The sequence below is a fragment of the Stylophora pistillata genome, chromosome 14, assembly GCF_964205215.1.
Source record: "Stylophora pistillata chromosome 14, jaStyPist1.2, whole genome shotgun sequence".
NCBI lineage: Eukaryota > Metazoa > Cnidaria > Anthozoa > Scleractinia > Pocilloporidae > Stylophora > Stylophora pistillata.
In genome coordinates, this window is record NC_142532.1 from 4333362 (window position 1) to 4355493 (window position 22132).

Below are 22132 nucleotides of genomic sequence, written 5' to 3' on the forward strand. Positions count from 1 at the left end.
TTGTGTTTACGTCGAATAAAATTAAAACTCTCGTTTTATTTGGTCTTACCAATTTTGGTCCATTCGAGCCGGATGCAAATCAACCGCTCACGATGAGCAATCAAGAATCGTGGCACTTGGTCGACGAATGTGTGATATGACCGCTTCATAGCAGCCTTGAAGTGACCCCTGAAGATTCGGTAAGCAAAGTAAGCCAGGTCGATTCTGGTCATTCGAAAGCGCTTTCTCGCTCTAGTTCTTCGTCGTCCTCGTCAAAGAATAGAAGAGACGCTAAAGTAAAGGCCTCCATCGCAAACCTTCAAGTAAAACAGCTTGCCGAACGAGTTAAGAGAGGCAATGAAGTACGTGAACAGGAGTTTCAAGAAGAAATCGTTCAAATGGAATTAGAGTGGAGACTTGAATGTCGAAAACGAGAGCTCGACCTACTACGAAGGAAAAGAGAAGACGAAATGGTTGTGATTTCCGCTCAAGATCAAGCTGAAGTGACACACCTTGAGCATGAAATGGTGGGTCAAGAATTTAACGAAGGAAAGGCCTCTAATAATGAAATCTTCCAGGTCAGTAAATCTTCGCCATCTTTGAAACATTATGTAGTGCCCAGTCCTAAAGCAACCTCTGAGGTTGAACGCAAAGATAGTCCCTATACTGAAGTTGAACCCGGGATTACTAAGGGATACATTTTCCGAGAACTCTAAGGAGATGTTTACACAGAGTCATCTCTGGATAGAAAAGTTGTCTCATATGCATACTCTCCATTGTAAGCAATTTCCAAGCCCTTGCCAGTAAAGAATCTAGAGTTCCATGCAACTCATAGCATTAGTCTCACTTTAGGCTCTAATCAGGTACCAGTTGCCCAAGCAAGTGAATCAGATATGTTAACACTCAGTACTGCAGTGCAGTCGCCTCAACGGGGGTTATACAGTCCTGAAAGAAAATACTCGTCTCAATTAACTGCAGCTACCCCTGTTAGTCTAGCCTTGAGGCCTACATCTTATTGAAATTTGTCTTCACCTTGTTATGTGACCGCGTCCCAGCCCAAACCTGGGTCATTTGATAATAGTAACATAGCTGCTCTTGCAACAACTCCTGTTACTCGGTCATTTTGCCGTGGGCCTGGTGGAGAAGTCCCTCCAACAATTAGTTCCCTAGTGGGGGATAGCAGTGTTGTTCTGGCATCAACGCCTTGTGGTAGTTGCCATGACAACCTAACCCAAACTCTTCACAAGTCAAACTTCACTGCCCCAGCGAACCACTCTCAGCCATCTTACGTAACGCAATGGGCCCCAGCCAGCCGGAGCACATCAACCCCTTAGTTTGGTGGACCTAGTAGAAATGACAGTCATTCTCTACAAGTAGAAGAACCGGTGGATACATTTATTGATAAATTGAGAGAAGGCCAAGAAACAACCTTTCAGTGGTCCTTTACTAGCTTACAAACAGATTCAAGTGTAGCTCTTCTGCGAGCTCAAGAACAGCAGCGATTACCACCGCTTGAGCTCTTTAAATTCACAGGAAAACCTATCGAGTGGCCCAAACTCATTTAGAGGTTTCGTGATCAAATTCACAACAAGACAACCCTCACCGACTCAGGTAGAATGGACTATTTAGTCCAAAATCTCGACGGGGAAGCTCAGAAAGCAGTGGAAAGTCTAGGTGTTACAGGTCATAGTTACCCACTGCCCTTAAGACACTGAAACGTCAGTTTGGGATCCCAAACAGTGTGGCCACAGCTTATTTGCATGACATGCTTAACAGTGCCTATGTACCCTCAAATGATAGGCAAGCATTGCGTGACTACTATTACCAAGTGAAGGCACGTACGGCATGGTGTGTGAAGATGGGTAAGTCAGCTATTCTCCAAACCCCAGAGTATCTCAGCAGGGCAACTATGAGGTTACCCATGAACCTCCGAGTAAGATGGTATGAATGCATAGATGGACGCAGTGATAGATCCCCCCTGGTAGAGTTTGAGAAGTGATCACGCAAGCGAGTAGAAACACTGTTTAACCCCCTTGAGGATTTCATATGCGAAGAATGGAACAAGAAACAAAGGTACCCGAAAGCAAAGCCAAATCTTAAGTTAAATTCCCTCGCCACGACAACAAGAAAGTCTCCAGACGCCCCAAGCAACAGCAGCGACTTGTCAGATTCCAAGCAAGCCCAAACCCAATCATTGAACAAAGAGCAGGAGAAAGCCCCATCCAATGAAAAGGGATGTGTCATCTGCAAGTACAGACACCCTGTTGCCTTTTGTCCTGCCTTTAAGTCTAAGCACTTACAAGAAAGGCGAAAAATTGCAAGGGAGCATAGACTTTGTTTCAATTGTTTGAAAACGAACCACCAAGTCAAGAAGTGTCCCAGTACAAAGCGTTGTCTTAAAGAACGGTGCGGGCGTCCCCACCACACCCTTTTACATGAGGATCTTCGAGTAGAGTCGCGTCCTGGTCTCACCAGCAACGAAAGTAGCTTTATCCAACCATCGGCTTCTCCAAAGGAAAGTGCTCGTCACCCAGAACCTGTGTCAAATTCGTTGCCCATCGTTCCGACCAACATCAACCAAGTCTGTTTTCAACCCCAGCGGAAGGTGTTCCTTCAAGTGCTCCCGGTTCAAATTCATAGTCAATTGCAAGGGAACTTGGTTGACACGTATGCTGTCCTTGATCCTGGAAGTGACTCAACTCTGATTAGGAAAGACTTAGCTGAACGCTTACAACTTGTTGGCGAGGCATATCGCCTTAACATTAATACAGTTGGCAATGAAGCTACTACTCAGACCTTAGACAGGGTAAGCTTTTGTCTTTTCTCTAAAGAATAACCAGACCCGGTTATGGTGCATGGAGCTTGGGTCATCAGCAAACTCAACATTCCATCTTTCAAGTTATCGAAGAAAAGGACCGTCGAGCAGTGGAATCACTTATCTGATGTAGATCTTCCTGAATTTCAAGGAATTGACGTGATGATTCCCATTGGAGCTGACATGGATCACTTATTGATTCACCTTGAAGTCCGCCAGGGGAAACGAGATGAGCCTATCGCAGTAAAGACCCCTCTTGGATGGACGCTATTTGGAAATGTGAATCAAGGACATTGTGAAACGATTAGTGCAAACTCTCTTGTATCAGACAGAGAGACTACGTTGCAGCATCAAATCGAACGATTTTTGGAGATCGACTCTTACGTAACCAGCTTGTCAGTTGAAGACAAAACAGCACTGGCTATCCTTGAAAGCAACACAATCAAGCAGGAAGGCCACTATAAAACAGCACTGTTATGGAAATGTGAACCAGTCTTGCCTAACAATTATGCTATGGCAGTTTCAACACTTCATTCCACTGAGAAAAAACTCAAGAAAAATCCAGAGCTAGCAGAGAAATATAAGAATGTCATCAACGATTATGTCACTAAAAGACGGGCCCAAAGGATGACACAAGAAGAGGCCAAAGTGATAACCCCCAAAACATGGTACTTTCCACACCATGCAGTTGTTAATCCAGACAAGCCTGAATAGGTCCGTGTGGGCTTTGACGCCGCATCAAAATTTGATGGTGTTTTCTTGAATAACAAGCTTCTGACTGGCCCCGACCTGTTGAACAATTTGGTAGGGGTCCTCATGAGATTTCGAACTGGAAGGATCGGCCTAATGGTGGACATTGAACAAATGTTTCATTAAGTGAGAGTTTGTGAAGAAGATAGAGACTCTTTGCGCTTCTTGTGGAGAGACTTAGATGAAACGAAGAGACAAAATGATTATAAGATGACTGTTCACGTGTTTGGCGCTGTTGATTCACCGTGTTGCGCAAACTATGCGTTGCAGAGATCAGCAAGGGAAATTCATCGAGGATGCCATCAGCACTGTTCGACGTAATTTCTGTATGGATGACCTCCCAGCATCGAAGCAAAACTGTGATGAAGCCACAGGTCTAGCTAAAGATTTGAAAGGAATCCTAGCAATTGGCGGGTTTCGCCTAACGAAGTGGATGTCAAACAGCCGAGAAGTGCTCACAGCAATCCCTTAGTCCGAAGTGGCGTGCGACATTATTCACTTAGATCGTAATGTATTGCCTCAAGAAAGAGCCGTAGGTGTCAAGTGGTGTGCAGAGCAAGATCTGCTGAGTCTTGAACCAGCGAAGAGTGAATTCCCAAGCACCAAGCGAGGAATATCGAGTGCCGCGAGCAGCGTGTTTGATCCCCTGGGCCTTGTCGCGCCCTACGTAACAAAGGCGAAGCTGATCATCCAAGAGTTGTGGAGACGCCAGATTGAGTGGGATAGCGAGTTGCTCAATGATATCCTCCAGAGGTGGCAACGTTGGAAAGAAGGTTTGAAATCCTCTCAAACGATCATGATTCCCCGGTGGTATGGCTTCCACCGCGACCAACAATGCCTAAACGTACAACTACACGTGTTTTGCGACGCGTCAGAAATCGCTTACGGAGCAGTTGCGTATTTCCGTGCGTTGACTCGTGGAGATGTCACTGTGAGCTTTGTTTTAAGTAATACTAGGCTTGCGCCAATCAGAGCCTTGACCATTCCGCGTCTAGAGTTACAGGCCGCCGTGGTAGCCACTAGGCTGAGGTCTAAGATAGTGGAAAAAATCGACATTGAAATCGGGGAAACGCATTTCTGGAGTGACTCCAGGATAGTGCTTCACTACCTTAGCAACACCCAGCGGAGATTTAGCACGTGCGTGTCTCACAGAGTTGCTGAAATCGTCTCGAGTTCGGATGTTAAGGAGTGGCATCACATTCCTGGAAAAACGAATGTGGCCGATGACTGCACGAGAGGGAAAGATATTCAGCAGTTGACTCCGCAATGTCGATAGATCAGTGGTCCAGAATTGCTAATGTTGCCTGAAGCAGAATAGCCGAGTACCAAGGAAGTACCAGTTGTGGATTAAACTGAGCTAAAAATTAAGGGCTCAGTCCTTGCAGTGTCCACTACTTAATAATAATAATGATAATAATAATAATAATTTAATATTTATATTGCGCAAATTAACATGTGGATATGATCAAATGCGCATCACAACACTATTCGGGGGACTTTGGCCGGACTGCATCAGCAGTTTACAAACAATCGAAGGAAACGTATTTGAAGATGCCCCCTCCCCCCAGTTCCCAGTAAACAGGCCAGATCACATCACAGTAATCTCGTGAGTGGGCTCTTTAACGTCCCCTCCCTAACCAAATTAACTAATTAATAGATGCAGGAGACGGGACTTACGGTTTATTCGTCCTTATCCGAGAGGACCAGAATGTCTATCCATTTCTTGATATTATAGAAAGGTAGCGCGTTCTCCTCAGTTATTTTAAGACCGTGAGTGTTGGTCCGCCCGGGGCTCGAACCATCGACCTCGACCTCCCGCACAACAATCCAGCGCTCTAACCAAATGAGCTAAACGGGAGACGGTTATAAACGTGGTGCAATGGAAGAAGTACTCCTCTTGGAGAAAGCTAGGTCGGAAGCACGCTTGGAGGATGAGATACTTATTCATTCTGAGGTGTAAAACGATGAAGATGAATCCGCTTCCAGAACGTCAAACCATGGGTTTGAGCGCCGCCGATCTCGAAGAAACCTCGCTAGACTTGTGTAAACAAGCTCAAATTGAATCGTTTAAGGACGACTACAAGGATCTGCAAGCGAACCGAGCTCTCTCGTCTAACAGTTCACTACTTCTACTGCAACCAGTCCTCGTTGATGGAATTATCAGAGTTGGAGGTCGACTGATTAAAACTCCGATACCATTTGAAGCGAAACATCAAGCATTACTTTCCCCGGTATATCCTCTGTCCAGATTGTTGGTTCAAGACGTCCACGAAAGACACTTCCACATAGGAAGGAAGCACACACTGGCTCTCGTGCGCCAACACTTCTGGATCCTCCAAGGAAGGTCATTTATTAGAAGAACCATCAATGAATGTCTTCTTTGCAGGAGAAGGAGAGCTACGCCAACCGTTCCTGTGATGGCCTCTTTACCCAGAGAACGACTAGCCCTTAGTTAGCCTCCATTTACTAACACGGGTGTAGATTATTTTGGTCCAATTAGTGTCAAGAGGGGAAGAGTGACTGAGAAGAGGTGGGGGTGTATCTTCATGTGCCTCACTACCTGGGCGGTCCACCTGGAGGTGGCCGGCGATCTGAGTACTTATTCGTGCATCATGACCTTGAGAAGGTTTCGTGGGAGAAGAGGCAACCCTAAGACAATCCGTTCAGAAAACGGTACTAATTTCGTAGGAGCGAACAAAGAGTTAGGTGAAGCTTTGAAGTCATTGAGTCAGGAACGAATCACCGGTGAACTGGCCCGAGAAGGGATCACCTGGTACTTCAACTCACCGTCGTCCCCACCCATGGGAGGAATATTTGAGTCAATGGTCAAGCAGGTCAAGAGAGCTATGAAGAATGTCATAAATGACCAGGTGTTACCACAGGAAACACTCCATACAGTCCTTGTCGAGACAGAGGCTATTGTTAATAGTCGACCCCTCACACCCGTCAGCGATGACCTCAACGATTTCGAAGCGCTGAAGCCAAACCATTTTCTCATCGGACGAACCTCGCCAAACAGTCCACCTGGCCGATTTGAGGAGCGAGAAATTAATAGCCGCAAGAGATGGAGAATGGTCCAAGCGCTAGCTGACATGATATGGCGGAGGTGGCGTAAAGAATACTTACCTACCTTGACAGTGCGCCCAAAATGGAATAAAGAACGAAGGTACTTGAAGGAAGGAGATCTTATTCTAATGAAGGATTATGATGCGCTTCGGTCACATTGGCCCCTCGGACGAATTCTGAAGACATTCTCTGGGAAGGATGGCAGAGTTCGTATGGCAAAAGTGAAAACTCCTAACGGAACCCTGACGATGATGAGTCCCGTGCCAGCAACTACAGACCTATTTCTCTGTTGCCTATTTTCAATAGAATATTTGAAAAGTTAATGTATCAAAGACTAAACAAATTCATAAATAAATATGACATTTTAACTAACTCCCAATATGGCTTTCGGGGTGGTCCTAATACTCAACATACAATCCTGGATATTGTTAACACAATTCTGAGTAATATGAATAGTGGTAAATTCACCTGTGGACTCTTCATTTATCTGAAAAAAGCCTTTGATACTGTTGATCACTCTATTCTTCTTCAAAAACTTGATTTTTATGGCATCAGAGGCACCATTAATGACTGGTTCCGTTTTTATTTAACTCAAAGGAAACAAACCACTGCAAATGACTCTTACATCTCTAATAGTGAAACAACTCTGAGTGGCGTTCCGCAGGGCTCTGTGTTGAGCCCACTTTTATTCTTATTGCCGTATGTGAATGATATAGTTCATTCTTCAAAGCACTTTTCCTTCTATTTATTTGCTGATAATACAAGTATTATTTATGCAAACCAGAATCTTCATAACCTTGAACAGGTAGTTAATTCTGAACTATGTAATATCAGTGACTGGCTTCTAGCTACCAAGCTAACCCTTAATATTAAAAAAACCAACTACGTGCTTTTCCATCCCAGGCAGAAATGTTTAACATATAATCCTTCCATCAAAGCTTACGATCCAGCTCAAAACGCATCATGTACCTTGGAAAAGAAAGATTTTGTTAAATATCTTGGTATTCTGATTGATTACGAACTTTCCTGGAAAAGCCATATTGAACTAATCTGTTTAAAGATCAATAGAACTATGGGAATTCTTGCAAGGCTTAGACACTATTCCATTACGTCTCCTTTTAAATATCTATCAAGCCCTTATTAGTCCTTATCTTTATTATAGCACCTCTGCTTGGGGCTCTGCACCCAAATCTTATTTAAATGAGTTACTTTTAACTCAAAAGCGAGCTTTACACCTGATTTACTTTAAGGACTATAAGCAACATGCTGTTCCACTTTTCCTAAAATCGAATGTCTTTCCCCTTGGCTTTATTTACTTTGATCGTCTTTGTAATATCATGTGGGACATTGCTAGCAATCATGCTCCTGAAAATATTGAGCGAGCATTTAATAGAATTTCTGAAGTGCACTCATATTCTACCTGATCTTCTTTTAATGATAATTTTTATACCGAACACTCAAGGCTTGAAAAAGTGCGTAGTTCTTTCCTAAGAATTGGTCCAAAAATCTGGAATTCTCTATGCTCAGATATGAGAAACTTGCCAAAATCCACCTTCCGGAAAAAGTTAAGGAATAAAATCTCTGAAGTTTTATTGAAATCTGATGACTACCTTGATATCACCGAAATTATGCACCAATTAACTGAAATTTAGATATCTCTGAAACACAACTCGACTTTCATTTTCTGTGTAATTCACGTTGCCATTTCTGTATCTTAACAATATTATTAACTGATACCATAATTTCATTTTAATTTGCGACAGCTGGTACTTTTTATAAAACATTTTTCATCTTTTCCTCTCTACAAACTTGTGTGTCTCTTCCCCTGCCTCGATTAGGCTCTTCTATATGCGGGTGGAAGCTAACATGAAATTGTAATTTGTGAATTAATGAATAAATTTTGTTGTTTGTTTGTTTGTTTTTGTTACGCGACCTGCCGCAAAGTTATGCGTGTTGGAGGAATTTTTTTAAAGGGAGCGATGTTGAATTGTGATTTAACTGAGAACAATTGTAGGATGGAGCGGCCGCTGGCCATCGCAACTGTTGTAACGCTATACCCAGGACTGCTTGCACGCGAACAAGGAAGAAATTGTAACGTGTTTACGTCGAATAAAATTGAATTAGCACCCTCGATATTTTTTTTTATTGACCATTAAAACATGCAATCCGCATTACTCTTCTTTTTAGCCTTATTTACGACTGAGACGAAAACCATGCATTACATTCTGTGGGCTTAGCTTTAGCAGTGACATGGCAGTTAGTCCCTCGTAGGGAATCAATGCCTTCCGACCGTGTTTCTTACATAAGGTTCTTCGGTCGACGATTGCTGCCGACGAGATTTGAACAGACGCAATCATATTTAACGACGGTCACTCAGCAAGATCGAGTTGTGCAACAATTGTGCCCCGTGTGTTACGTCTTACCAAGGTGAATACTTTCAATAACGTGTAATAAGTCCTTTCTCGAGACGAAATTTTATTACCATCGATATAATTATATTCAGCCCGACTGTTGGCTTGTTAGCTCAATTGGTAGAGCGCTGCACTAGTATCGCAGAGGTCAGTGGTTCGAGTCCCGTACAGGCCTGATTTTTTTCAGGTCTGATTTTCGCTATTGCATAAATAGCGCTATCTACTGCGAGGATCGTGCATCATACGTGTCTAATACCGCAGTTCAAAATATATGAACTTCATATATTCATTGTATCTCAAGTTGAAGTGTCAAAACTTATGAAAACAATGGCTCAAAATTAAGACTGTTTTTTAGAAGTTGAAACACCTGCTGGTATATCATGGCTTGAAACTATTTTTGACTTTTTGGGTTCGCACGTGCAGGCTGTGACAAGATCCAAATGAATTTGAGGGTAGTTTTCAATAACGTGTAATAAGTCCTTTCTCGAGACGAAATTTTATTACCATCGATATAATTGTATTCCGCCCGACTGTAATCGATCTCAGTGAAAATAATTGAACTGAAAAAAAAAAAATTAAAATTGAATCCTGGAAGAGTTAGAAAGATGGACAAAAAGAGCAAATTCCAAGCTTTTATGTTTTAATGGAAATCTTTTCAAAAACTTAAAATTGAAACGGAAAACTGTGTTTCTCAAAACTTGAACATTGCTCTTTGAATCGAAAGAATATCTGCAGTTACAAAGTCTTTGTTTATCAAAGGCTTGAATTGACTAATCCACCCCCCAGAGATATATGTAGCTTCAAGTATTAATGACAGAAAACTTTTATAGACCTTAATGATGTTTTTGCCGAGATCTTTGGTAAAGTTTTGTTATGATAATGACCACCCTTCGCCAGAAAAATCCCTTTATTACGAAATATTCCAGACACCCAGAAGATTTTTTGTGTTTGATCGTTGTGACAAAAACGGAAAAAAACACCAATTATCCGCCTAGTAGGATACAACTGAGGAAGTTATAACACTTTTTTTGTTAAGAGACTCTTAACACTTCGTATTTTTGTTAAAAGCAAGACTTGTTGCAGCCAAATGGGTGCTGGACCTCTTGAGGTACGCTGATAAATGATTGTAAAAGATTTTTAAGGTTACATTTCGCAGTAAAGAATCTGCCTTTCTTGTCAGCAGGTTCTTATCGTGGTTTTTGCCTACAGATGTTTCATTGTGGAGACCGGTAAGTCCACAATTTCAATCACATATTTTTGAGGGAATTATTGTATGTCGTTGAAGTTTTTGGCGGTACCATCTGTTGCATTGTTAAAAGAGGAAACGGTTAATTTGGAAAAGACAACTAAAGTGGAAATACAAATATTTTAGTAGCACATGCAACTTTGGAGGTGAGATCCTTAAGACAGATTTAACATACGCAAGATGCATTAATAGTTTCAATAAGTGTAAACCTCCCAAAAAAATTCACCGCTTCTATAAGATTGAAGTTGTGCGAAATTACTGCTTTAGTTCAGTCTAAGCGTTGCTGGATTTCACAATTAAGAAATGCGTTTCCATTAATATTAGGTGTAAATTATCAATCATCTGCACCATCTTCCATTTCTTTCTTATAATTTTAGGTCTGAGATCGATTAAGATTTTAAGTCAAACGATATCCACAGTTTAATATTTTTCTTTCTCTTCTTCCCCTCTATGCTCGAATATGTATTGATATTGTAATGGGAAATTTCTTTTGGGTAACTCGCGGAAATGAAAGGGTTCGTAGATTAACTTGCAAAATGGTTGGATTGAAACAATCAATAAAGCCACTCTTGTTTTTACTTTGTATTTTGGTTAGTAGTCTAGTGGGCCTTTATGGCACCTCCCGCGGGGGCTGGGTCCGAGTGGTTCGGCCGAGTGGGTTCATTAATATTCATATTAGGGTTAGGGTTATAAGGGTTTTAGGGTTGGGGTTATTTAGGGTTATTAGGGTTATTAGGGTTAGGGTTAGGGTTAAATTTTGCGTAGGTGTACGAGGGGTTATTAGGGTTAGAGTTTTTAAACCTTAACGGTTTTCTTAAAACAAAAGAATGGAAGATGGCGGCGGGATTAACTCAAACACACTGATTTGCATATAACAATTTTTATTGTCACACAACACGGTATTTGCTTTGTAAATACGTGACATAAGCTAGAAAAGTTGTCATTATGTCTCTGTACAATCCTTCTCATTCCTTCTTCTCATTCCTCCTCTTCTTTCTCTTCCTCTTCCTTCTCTTTCTTCAAGTATAATAATTTATTCTTCACATGGACTCACTCGTTCTAGTCATTTTATTCCTCAACTTAACTCAGTTCTTGGGACTCATATACAATCGAGGTAAGACATTACCACTAACAAATGTGACAGTTTAAAAAAGTTTATTACAGTGGTCATTCTATGTACACTCTTTCCTTCTCTTCCTCTCTCCTGCTCCTGCGCATGCGTCCTGAATGCGGTCGCGTAGCGACCGTGGCAATGTTTCCACGTTTTAGTCATGTTTCGTCACATGTAAAGCAAGTCCATATCATATGAGCTAAATAAGTCTTTGGATTATGCTCCTTGTAATTCTTGCAATCGCTTTATCACATATAGATGTCGAGGTTTTGTGTAAAACGTGCTTGTATATAGGTACCTTCTAGGTTGCCTCTCTTTTACCGCTTTTGTTTTGTGTTTAAACGGAGTATCCAAGAACGGTTTGATTGTATTTATCTTCTCTTTGACTTCTATGTAGAGATGAATTTCAGTGAGATACACCACTTGTCTGATTGGATGAAATCGAACTTTCTTCATCATCACTTTGGTCCCACGTATGATCATACCATTCCGACTCATAGCCACTCCTATACACCCATTGCTAGATTTCCATTGGTCTATCATTGATTGACACACGTCATAACTCGGAAACAATTTGGACAGACAGGTCATTGACTTTGATCCGAAAAACGTGTAAGGATGCTATGACTTGATTAAAATTTGATGGACAGATAATCATGAGACAGTTACAACGCCTGCTGGCATTTCGTATTCTCTCCCGGTTTGTATGCTCTATGGTTCATTTTTCCCGAGAAATGAGAATGTTCATGAGCCTGGTGCTGCGTTTTTGAATACCCTTTTCGTTCGATTTTTTTCTGATAATTTTTTTTAAACGGGAGATTTAATTATTTCTCTTCGAATCATTGTCATTGAATTGCGTCGATGTATCGTTGTTATTTTTTCCTCACTTGCGGAATTTTGTATAGAATTTAAAACACTTTCGTCACTGCTAGTGATCACACTCACGCGTTACAGTTTATTTTTAATTAAGATTAGAAATAAAGTAAACATTTTTATTGAGAAAAAAGCTATCGCATATTTATACTTCGAACGGATCATTGTTCATTTTCAGAGAATTTTGAATACTCATGTGATCACCATCCGAACTATTTTCATTTTATTGGAGTGGGATCAATTATTCACATCCCATCTTTGGGTTTAGGCGGAAACAAACCTTTTATTCTCGATTTTTTTTACACGATACGAATGCTAATGACATCTTGAAATCACTTTTACCATTGGAAGTATGAGTCACCATCTTGCCTTTTACTGTTTCCATTGTCTCACTCTGATGTTTGATTGTTAGGGTGTTTATTATGATTTTCATATGGGAATATGTGGGTTAGGGAATTGGGCTTGGGGTGAGAGTTAGGGGTGTGAGTAACCGAAATAACCCAGGTTCGAATCCTGGTCACAACAAATTTTTTTTCCTTTTATTCTAAAATGAACGTTTTTTGAATATTCATTTTATCTTGAAATCATTTTCCCTAAGGGAGGATTAAACACCATCTTAGGTTTCATTATTTTTATTGTTTTACACTATCTGAGATGGCCTTTATTTTTTCAAATTATGAAAAAAACACGCTCCTATAACCTAGGCAATTTAACCCTAAACCAGGATTTATTCAACGCTTTTAATTTGTGTTTCCTTCCTACATCTCTCATACATTTCCTTCTAATTTTCAAGTGTCGATACTCTATTGTCCTAGAACCGGTATGGGTAGTTGCGTGATACTGTGTATCATTCATAAGAAACACTCATATTTCGTCCATCCGCTTTGGTTTCTAGAGTGCTCTTATTCTTTTTAAATTGTCCTGCCAAAACGCTTCCCTCTCTATTTCTTATTTTAGTGCACACCATTCGCATTGACCGCAATCACAGCAGAAATCGTAAAAGTCAGACATTATAATACTGACCAAGAGTTTATAGCGACAAGGTCTACCCGAACACTTTGACAGCTTGTCAATCCCTGTGTCTTACGATCGTACATCTCTTACAGATTGAGCTGTGCGTTATAATGCTCGTAAGATTCTTTCTCCTCCTCCTGACTTTGTCATGTCACTAATTTGGTGCGATAACCGTTTTTTGGCGTCGTCTAAAGAACTCTTTTGTAACACACTTGGGCAAAGACATGAAAGAAACCCTCAATGGGCAGGAGCCATATTAGATGAATTATTAGCCATAGTCAAAGAAAAAAATCGCTACACATGATCTCGGCGTCATGCGCAAACAAGTGACTACCTACATCGAGGAAATTGAAACCTACGACCAAGAAGTGGGAGAAAAAAATATATCGGTTATACTGTCAACGGATACCTTGATTTTTGGTCTATGTCACTTATTTTCAAGTTCTTCGCTCTAAAGTCCTTGTATGACAACGTGTTGTGTGACAAATAACCGTCGTTTGTGAAATATGCAAAAATCTTGCGTGTCTATTCATAAATAGCGCTATCTACTGCGAGGATCGTGCATCATACGTATCTAATACCGCAGTTAAAAATATATGAAGTTCATATATTCATTCTATCTCATTTATCACTTTCACGAGTTTATTACGAATCAACTTAACGGCTTGCTCCCAGTTGGCTTGTTAGCTCAATTGGTAGAGCGCTGCACTAGTATCGCAGAGGTCAGTGGTTCGAGTCCCGTACAGGCCTGATTTTTTTCAGGTCTGATTTTCGCTATTGCATAAATAGCGCTATCTACTGCGAGGATCGTGCATGATACGTATCTAATACCGCAGTTCAAAATATATGAAGTTCATATATTCATTCTATCTCGTGTCTATTCTTGTTTACCAAACTTGCGTTTCAAACGACACTCATTTTTTAAACGCAATACAAACAAGTGTACCCATTCAATCTAGGGTCTTTGAGGCAGCAAGTGGCTTTCTCCTCCACTTTTAGACAAAGAAATGACCTCTACTAAAGACTTGTTTCTAGCTCATTTGGACGAAGAGATCGAACAGAACCCCCTGTGGGCCGGAGCCGTCCTTGACGAATTATTTGCCATAAATGTAAAGAAAAAGCTACTACGTAAGATCTTTGTGAAATACGCAGACAAGTGACAAGATACAGTGACGAGATTGAAACCTATGATTCCAAAGTGGGAGAAAATTCTACTTTACATCAATTGTACAGAGACATGATGACAATCTAGCTTATGTCACGTACAATGAAATATATGAAGTTCATATATTTGAACTGCGGTATTAGATACATTTGATGCACGATCCTCGCAGTAGATAGCGCTATTTAAGCAATAGCGAAAATCAGACCTGAAAAAAATCAGGCCTGTACGGGACTCGAACCACTGACCTCTGCGATACTAGTGTAGCGCTCTACCAATTGAGCTGAAAATCAGGCCTGTATATATACATTGTATCTGATTTATTATCACGGATTTATTACGAATCAACTTAACGGCCTGCTCCTAGTTGGCTTGTTAGCTAAATTGGTAGAGCGCTGCACTAGTATCGCAGAGGTCAGTGGTTCGAATCCCGTACAGGCCTGACTTTTTTCAGGTCGGATTTTCGCTATTGCATAAATAGCGCTCTCTACTGCGAGGATCGTGCATCATACGTATCTAATACCGCAGTTCAAAATATATGAACTTCATATATACATTGTATCTGATTTATTATCACGGGTTTATTACGAATCAACTTAACGGCCTGCTACCAGTTGGCTTGTTAGCTCAATTGGTAGAGCACTGCACTAGTATCGCAGAGATCAGTGGTTCGAATCCCGTACAGGCATGATTTTTTTCAGGTCTGATTTTCGCTATTGCATAAGTAGCGCTCTCTACTGCGAGGATCGTGCATCATACGTAACATTTAACTTATTTGCTATTTTTCTCTTTTTGCGATAGATAATACAGCTGAACTTTTGGCACGATGGAGCCTAGATGAGCTAGAAAATGGCCATTTCGTCGAATCCCAAAGTCAGAACGCATCTTCCACTTTGTTGCTCGCTCGCGATGGTGCCACGCATACTCGCACAGGGGTACTGACGGTACAGGATGTCAACTACCTAAGTGTTTCTGTTCCTAATGGCGATTGCCTTGTGAATAAAACTGCGTGTGGTAAAGGCCTTGTTGTCTCTTTTTGGATGAAACTGAAAGGTTGAAAACGAAACTGTTTTTATCTTATTTAATCTAAATGAATAACAACAATGCGTACATTTCAGCAAGATTTGAAATTTACGTAAAAGTTATTAAACGTCCCATCATCATTCTGATGGATGCATGATTCATGCGTTTTTCTTGCCGCTTAATTAATTTCTCGATCTTTTCAGTTGCTCTAGAGATAGAATTTCCTTAAGAAAAAAGCTTCTCCTAAGCAATTTACCGTCAAGCAGCGTCGGTTTCTCTTGCCAGCATTTTGGGTCCCATGGACTGATCTAAAAAACTTTGATTAACTTCGGATTCTTGGACACAGTGAAGGAATTTGATTAAATTTGATGCTTTTCAGTGTAACTTCGAGGTTTTTTTTTTCTTTTTCTCCCTCCTGTAAATCAGACTGATTTACATTTTGAATAGCGTCTTGTGGCTATTTCGGTTGTAACTTTAAAAGAATACAAAACAGAGTCGTTTTTTCCAACCAGGGTTTCTGTCAGAGGTCATTAGTGACAGAGAACACTATCAAACTGTGCTAAAGAGTTGGTTAGATACAGTCATCGACCCTAATTTGCGGTGGATAAACTGTTACCGAGCTTCTGAACATGGCTGGAATGCTTCCATATTCCACGCTCGATGCGACTTCAAAGGCCCTTCGGTGACTCTTGTCAGAGTAAAGAACTTTGTCTTTGGAGGATTCACAGAGCAGGACTGGGGAGGTGAGATTTTCAGTCCATCAATTAGTTTTTATTCCTTCGATTATTTGTTATTTTGTATAAAGTTTGCTTTACAGCCAATGTTTTTGTCAAACTGCCACCCAGCCACGAATCAACAAATAAACTAACAAATTCACCTAGCTAACCAACCAATTCATCAGTCAGGCGCCCAAAATACGCCGGCACTGCAGTCTAGTGGGAAATTAACGTCTCCTACCCCAACCCCGCAGGAGGCGGGACCTCCACTTATCGTCCCTATCCGAGAAGTTTAGAGAATCTAACCATTTGCAGGTATTATTACAAAGGCAGCACTTTCTTCTGAGTTAATTAAAGACCCTGAGTGTTGGTCCGGCCGGATTTGAACTCACGATCTCCCGCACAACAGTCCGGCGCTCTACCAATTGAGCTAACCGGGAGACGTTCTTATATCGAAGTGGTCAACTGAAATCATTACGTGAAGAAATTACCCAAGTGTTATGTGATCATATCTACGTATGATGCACGATCCTCGCAGTAGAGAGCGCTATTTATGCAATAGCGAAAATCAGACCTGGAAAAAAAAAAATCAGGCCTGTACGGGACTCGAACCACTGACCTCTACGATACTAGTGCAGCGCTCTACCAATTGAACTAACAAGCCAACTAGGAGCAGGCCGTTAAGTTGTTCCGTAATAAAGCCGTGATGATAAATCAGATACAATGAATATATGAAGTTCATATATTTTGAACTACGGTTGCAGATACGTATGATGCACGATCCTCGCAGTAGAGAGCGCTATTTATGCATCATACGTATCTACAACCGCAGTTCAAATAATGAACTTCATATATTCAATGTATCTGATTTATCATCACGGGTTTATTACGAATCAACTTAACGGCCTGCTCTCAGTTGGCTTGTTAGCTCAATTGGTAGAGCGCTGCACTAGTATCGCAGAGGTCAGTGGTTCGAATCCCGTACAGGCATGATTTTTTTCAGGTCTGATTTTCGCTATTGCATAAATAGCGCTCTCTACTGCGAGGATCGTGCATCATACGTATCTACAACCGCAGTTCGAAATATATGAACTTCATATATTCATTGTATGTGATCATATCTTTAAGAATAATATCGATTTGGGCAACGGGCAAGTGGCAATTAAAGGAAACAAGAAAAGTAAAAAACTAACGATAGGTTTCGCTTTGAATCACAACTATACGAGTTGACATAATCACAAAATAAATTGTTGCTTACCAACGTGCGCGGGTCTTGACTACTTTATCGAGGATTACGCTCTAACTTGTCTTCTATTTAGAAACGATCTTGATTACACGAGGTCTTATCCTGAACTGAAACGCTAGCTATAATTTTTCTGTCTAAAATGAGCTAGTCACGGAGGCATTAATCAAGCCATAAAATATTTCGCAGCTTCTTTCGGAAGCGACAACATTTAGCTTTAACGGAAGCGGCTACAGTCAGCACTACAACGTCACAGAAGGAAAAATACCGATTCACTCTCACATTTCACCCTCGCAACCACACAGTAAAATCCATCGTTCTCAAATCTTTAAATAACTTCAAAATGATTCCGAGACTGATGCTACCTTTTCGCAACCTCCAATTATTTCATTCAAGCGCGACAAAAACAGAGGCAAATTTTTGGTCAGAAGTTCATTACAAACAAATAACCAACCCAGAACTTTCTAATGCAATCACGCACAATGTAGTACGTGTCCTTTCATTGATAACGTTGCGAAAATATGGGGACTCAAACGATCCATTAAGACCACCAATCACTTCACATGCACCTCCGCCAATGTCTTTTGTATAAGGTTTCCTGGAAAAACTGGATCAAGGATCACCGAATCAACGGATCAAGGATCAGTTAAAAATTTATGAAATAAATTAACTAAATTAATAGGCATGATTAATTGCTCATCTACGTGACTCAGTCAAGACCTTCTAAATGCTAAAGCGAAAATAAGAGAGAATACTAAATACTGAAAAAGCCACTTTGTGGAAGTGTCAATCTTAGCCTACCGACTATTCGGACTGCTATTGAAGACTGACAGCTACAGAGCGAGTTTACTTGTGCATATGCTATATTCACATGAAATTTCTAAATTATATGGGAGTGTCGGTAGGTGATTGCGTCTCTGGCTTCCGGTGCAATTTCAAAACACGAAGCCGTTTTTGGCGACTGCCGGAGTGAACCGCAAATTTTCAGCTGCTTTAACTTCAGCTCTTCAAATTTTTACTCACTTCATATCCTTAAAGGAAAAGCAGATGGAATGCATCTGAAGGATCACTTGCTTAGAAGAAGGCGTTTTAGTCGTTTTTCCGATGGGATTTGACAAGAGACATAATTCAGAAAGTGATAAAATTGTAACGGTTGTTATTGTGAGTTCCCTCTGGAGGGCTTATACTATTTTGCGAAACGAAACGAAACGAAATGAAACGAAATTGTACTATTTTGCGAAACGAAACGAAACGAAATTTTGCGAAATGGCGTTTTTTCGCCTTTATTTAGCAAATATGTCTTCTTCGTCCGAAACAAAATGTGTCCACTAATAAAATGATCAATATTTCTAAGAGCCTGGTGACCTCTCCTTTTACTGACCATAACAGAACTCGTTTCGCAAAGTAGTATATTTGACAGAATTACTATTTTGCTATTTCCTCCTCGTCCGAAACAAAATGTGTCCACTAATAAAATGATCAATATTTCTAAGAGCCTGGTCACCTCTCATTTTATTGACCAAAATATAACTCGTTTCGCAAAGTAGGAGGTGACCAGGCTCTTAGAAATATTGATCATTTTATTAGTGGACACATTTTGTTTCGGAAGAAGAGGACATATTTGCTAAATAAAGGTGAAAAAACGCCATTTCGCAAAATAGTAATTCTGTCAAAATTACTACTTTGCGAAACGAGTACTATTATGGTTAATAAAATGAGAAGTGATTAGGCTCTTACAAATATTGATCATTTTCAGTTATTAGTGGACACATTTTGTTTCGGACGAAGAGGACATTATTTGCTAAATAAAGGCGAAAAACGCCATTTCGCAAAATTTCGTTTCGTTTCGTTTCGCAAAATAGTACAATTTCGTTTCGTTTCGTTTCGTTTCGTTTTGTTTCGCAAAATAGTACAAGCCCTCTGGAGTATACATGGAGGCAACAGGTCGAAAATCTCATGAATAAACACTAGAGAATTGAATCAGTTCTTAGTCTTACGTATTTTTTTTTAAGAAAGTACCTGACGACTAACGAGGAAAAATTGTTTTTTTCTTCTTGCTGTCGCCAGGAAGCACAGCAGGCAGAAAATTTAGTCCCACAATTTTGATCACTTCCGACAAAATAAAGGACCTTGACGTTTGCCGATTCTCTGTTTCTAGATAGCTTTAACAAAGCGAAACCTGCACTGAGACATTTGTAGACACGGCCAATGGACGACAAAATCGCCATTATTTTCCGACTCTTTCCACTTTCACCCAAGCATTAGTCAATCTAACAATTAATTCCCAGTCGCCGGAAGCGGCTTCATGTTTTGTAATTGCACCAGAAGTCAGAGACGCAATCACCTACCGACACTCAGGATAATTTAGAAATTTCATGTGAATATAACACATGCACAAGTAAACCCGCTCTGTAGCTATCAGTCTTCAATAGCAGTCCTAAGAGTCGATAGGCGAAAACTGACACTTCCACAAAGTGGTATGGCTTTTTCAGTATTTAGTATTTTCTCTTATTTACGCTTTAACACACGGGAGATCTTAACTGAGTCACGTAGATGAGCAATCAATCATGCCTATTAATTTAGTTAATTTATTTGACTTATTTTGAACTGATCCTTGATCCAGTGATCCGGTGATCCTTGATCCAGTTTTTTCCAGGAAACCTTTGCATAATTGTACTTCAAAAAGATATAGACGTTAGTGAAAAAGGAAGAATACTAGGTGACCTATTCCGAGCACACCTTCGCGACGTAGAACTTAAAGGAACGATAAGAACACATCCAAACCAGTTTCTGGACATCTTAATCGCCCTAATCATTCTAAGCAGCACATAGCAGACTGCGGCCTATCGTTACATCCAGACAGTTTGTAAAACCGCAAAACTGTAGAACAGAAATTTTTCGGCACCCTTAAATCCCCCGGTATCAACGAACGTTTCTCACTCGACTAATTTATTCTTGCTTTTCTCGTTAGCATGTTCCCACCAGTAGCGTACGTAGCTCCATTTTCTTCATATAAACGCACATGCACACGCATAATTCACAATTCGTCCATTCGCTCTAAGGCTAACGCTCGAAACGTCAGCTTTGAAACTCTTTACGGTGGCTAATTTACAATATCAACTTAGTTGATAAAACCAAATTATACTCCTCCACCGACGATGCACCACAGTTCTCTTTAGGAACTTACCGCCTTTATTGATTAAAAAGCAAGGGGCCTACTAACCAAATCATTGGCTGAGTATTTCAAGTCGACACTTTCCTTTCCGTCTTTACCTTACCAGTCCACTTACCGATGATGTATTCTTATTTTTCTTCATTTTCCAGGTTCTTCTGGACCAAGGAAAAGTCGAGACTCTTTTTTATTCCTGCTAAGTAACGACAATGACAAGGAATTAGCAGTGAAACTTGATATTAAAAACTCTTCGCTTGCAATTCACAATGATCCTTCTTATGGACCATGGTTTGGTAACGGCGACTTAATTATCAGTGACATGGCTGCGTATAATATAAACTCTAGCAGTAATCTCGGTGAAGCATACAGCTTACCAGATGGAGTTACCTACGGTAGCGACGAAGCCGGAAATTATTTAGCCGGAAGTAGATATTTTATGCCTGAAGAGGTGGAAGTGTTCCATGTGGGTAAGAACTGATCAATTGTATAAAATGTAGTGATATATAACGTCCCAATCAAGTATATGCAGAGCTTCAATTATTTCATAAACCGTAGAAAGTATTTGTCCCAGACAAAATACATACTAAAGTTGTCGTTGGATTTCACTGGGCTTGTGTATTCCAACCACGACTATGGAACGTGATTATAGCATGTATTCATATAAAAAAAACGGTTCAAGGAATCACAAACCTTAAAATTGAGTCACGGATATTTTATTTAGGAAATCGTCAACATGCATTGCAACAGTTCTTTTTCTCCAATTGGGGCACAAAACAGGTTTTGATTTTTGAAGACGGAGCAATTTTCACCTTAACCGAATCAGTTCATTTCAGAAGTAATTTTGCGGTCTATTTTTTTTTGTGGTCTAGAATGCTTCCACCCCCTTGGTATGACAAATGGTGAGATTGCCAATGGTCAGATCACACAGATAATGGGTGCTTATAAAAACAACCGTGCACCATGGCATGCTAGACTCAACAAATATACATGGAAGACCTGGATTCCTGTAGAAAAGGAAGCTAAGTTGGTTGTAGACTTGGGTTCTCTTCGACGAATCCTTGCCGTAGATGTGCATGGTAATAGGAATGCAAGAAATCCCAAGTATCCAACTAACTTCGGATTTTCGAATGGCTCTTCAAGTCAGGGCTGGACATCATTTGTGGAGGTAGTTTGTCGCCGGAGGCGGTGTGGCCGAGTGGTTAGGGTGCTGGACTTGTAATCCATTGTCCCGGGTTCAAATCCTCCACCCTGCCATTCACTGGATTTGTTCTCGGTTGCCCCCAGTTCAACTCCTCGGCTGCGCTCTGTAAATAGCCCACTGGTCTGCCTCCTGCCAGTGGGGATTTTTAAGCTCTTAGTTAGTCTACATTGTGGCTGAAAAGCCCCTAAGAGGGAGCTTCAATTTGCATTTTTTTTTTAAATCAATTTTTAATTCTTTCACTCCCAATATCTCATGGTGATTCTCCCTACTCTCTATCCAAAACTTTTTACAATGCTTGTTCTGAGAATTTCGTATTGAATCAACTTATATCCCGTAATTGGCAGTTGTTT

At 40.6% G+C, this 22132-nt stretch overlaps 4 protein-coding genes across 4 annotated transcripts; all 4 read left to right on the forward strand.

The window, feature by feature from the left end:
* The first annotated feature begins 4340 nt into the window (after window positions 1-4340).
* Window positions 4341-4820, forward strand: LOC148716161 (uncharacterized). The gene has a single exon (XM_088745690.1). The coding sequence runs from the start codon at window positions 4341-4343 to the stop codon at window positions 4818-4820; it is 480 nt and encodes a 159-aa protein (XP_088601816.1).
* A 688-nt stretch (window positions 4821-5508) lies between these two features.
* On the forward strand, window positions 5509-6000 carry LOC148716162 (uncharacterized). Its single transcript, XM_088745691.1, has one exon. The coding sequence runs from the start codon at window positions 5509-5511 to the stop codon at window positions 5998-6000; it is 492 nt and encodes a 163-aa protein (XP_088601817.1).
* A 156-nt stretch (window positions 6001-6156) lies between these two features.
* On the forward strand, window positions 6157-6933 carry LOC148716163 (uncharacterized). The gene has a single exon (XM_088745692.1). The coding sequence runs from the start codon at window positions 6157-6159 to the stop codon at window positions 6931-6933; it is 777 nt and encodes a 258-aa protein (XP_088601818.1).
* A 2987-nt stretch (window positions 6934-9920) lies between these two features.
* On the forward strand, window positions 9921-21800 carry LOC111328183 (uncharacterized). Its single transcript, XM_088745693.1, has 6 exons — window positions 9921-10129; window positions 10205-10250; window positions 15229-15480; window positions 15963-16193; window positions 20734-21048; window positions 21451-21800. The coding sequence occupies exons 1-6, from the start codon at window positions 10109-10111 to the stop codon at window positions 21798-21800; spliced, it is 1215 nt and encodes a 404-aa protein (XP_088601819.1). The 5' UTR covers window positions 9921-10108.
* Window positions 21801-22132: the final 332 nt, after the last annotated feature.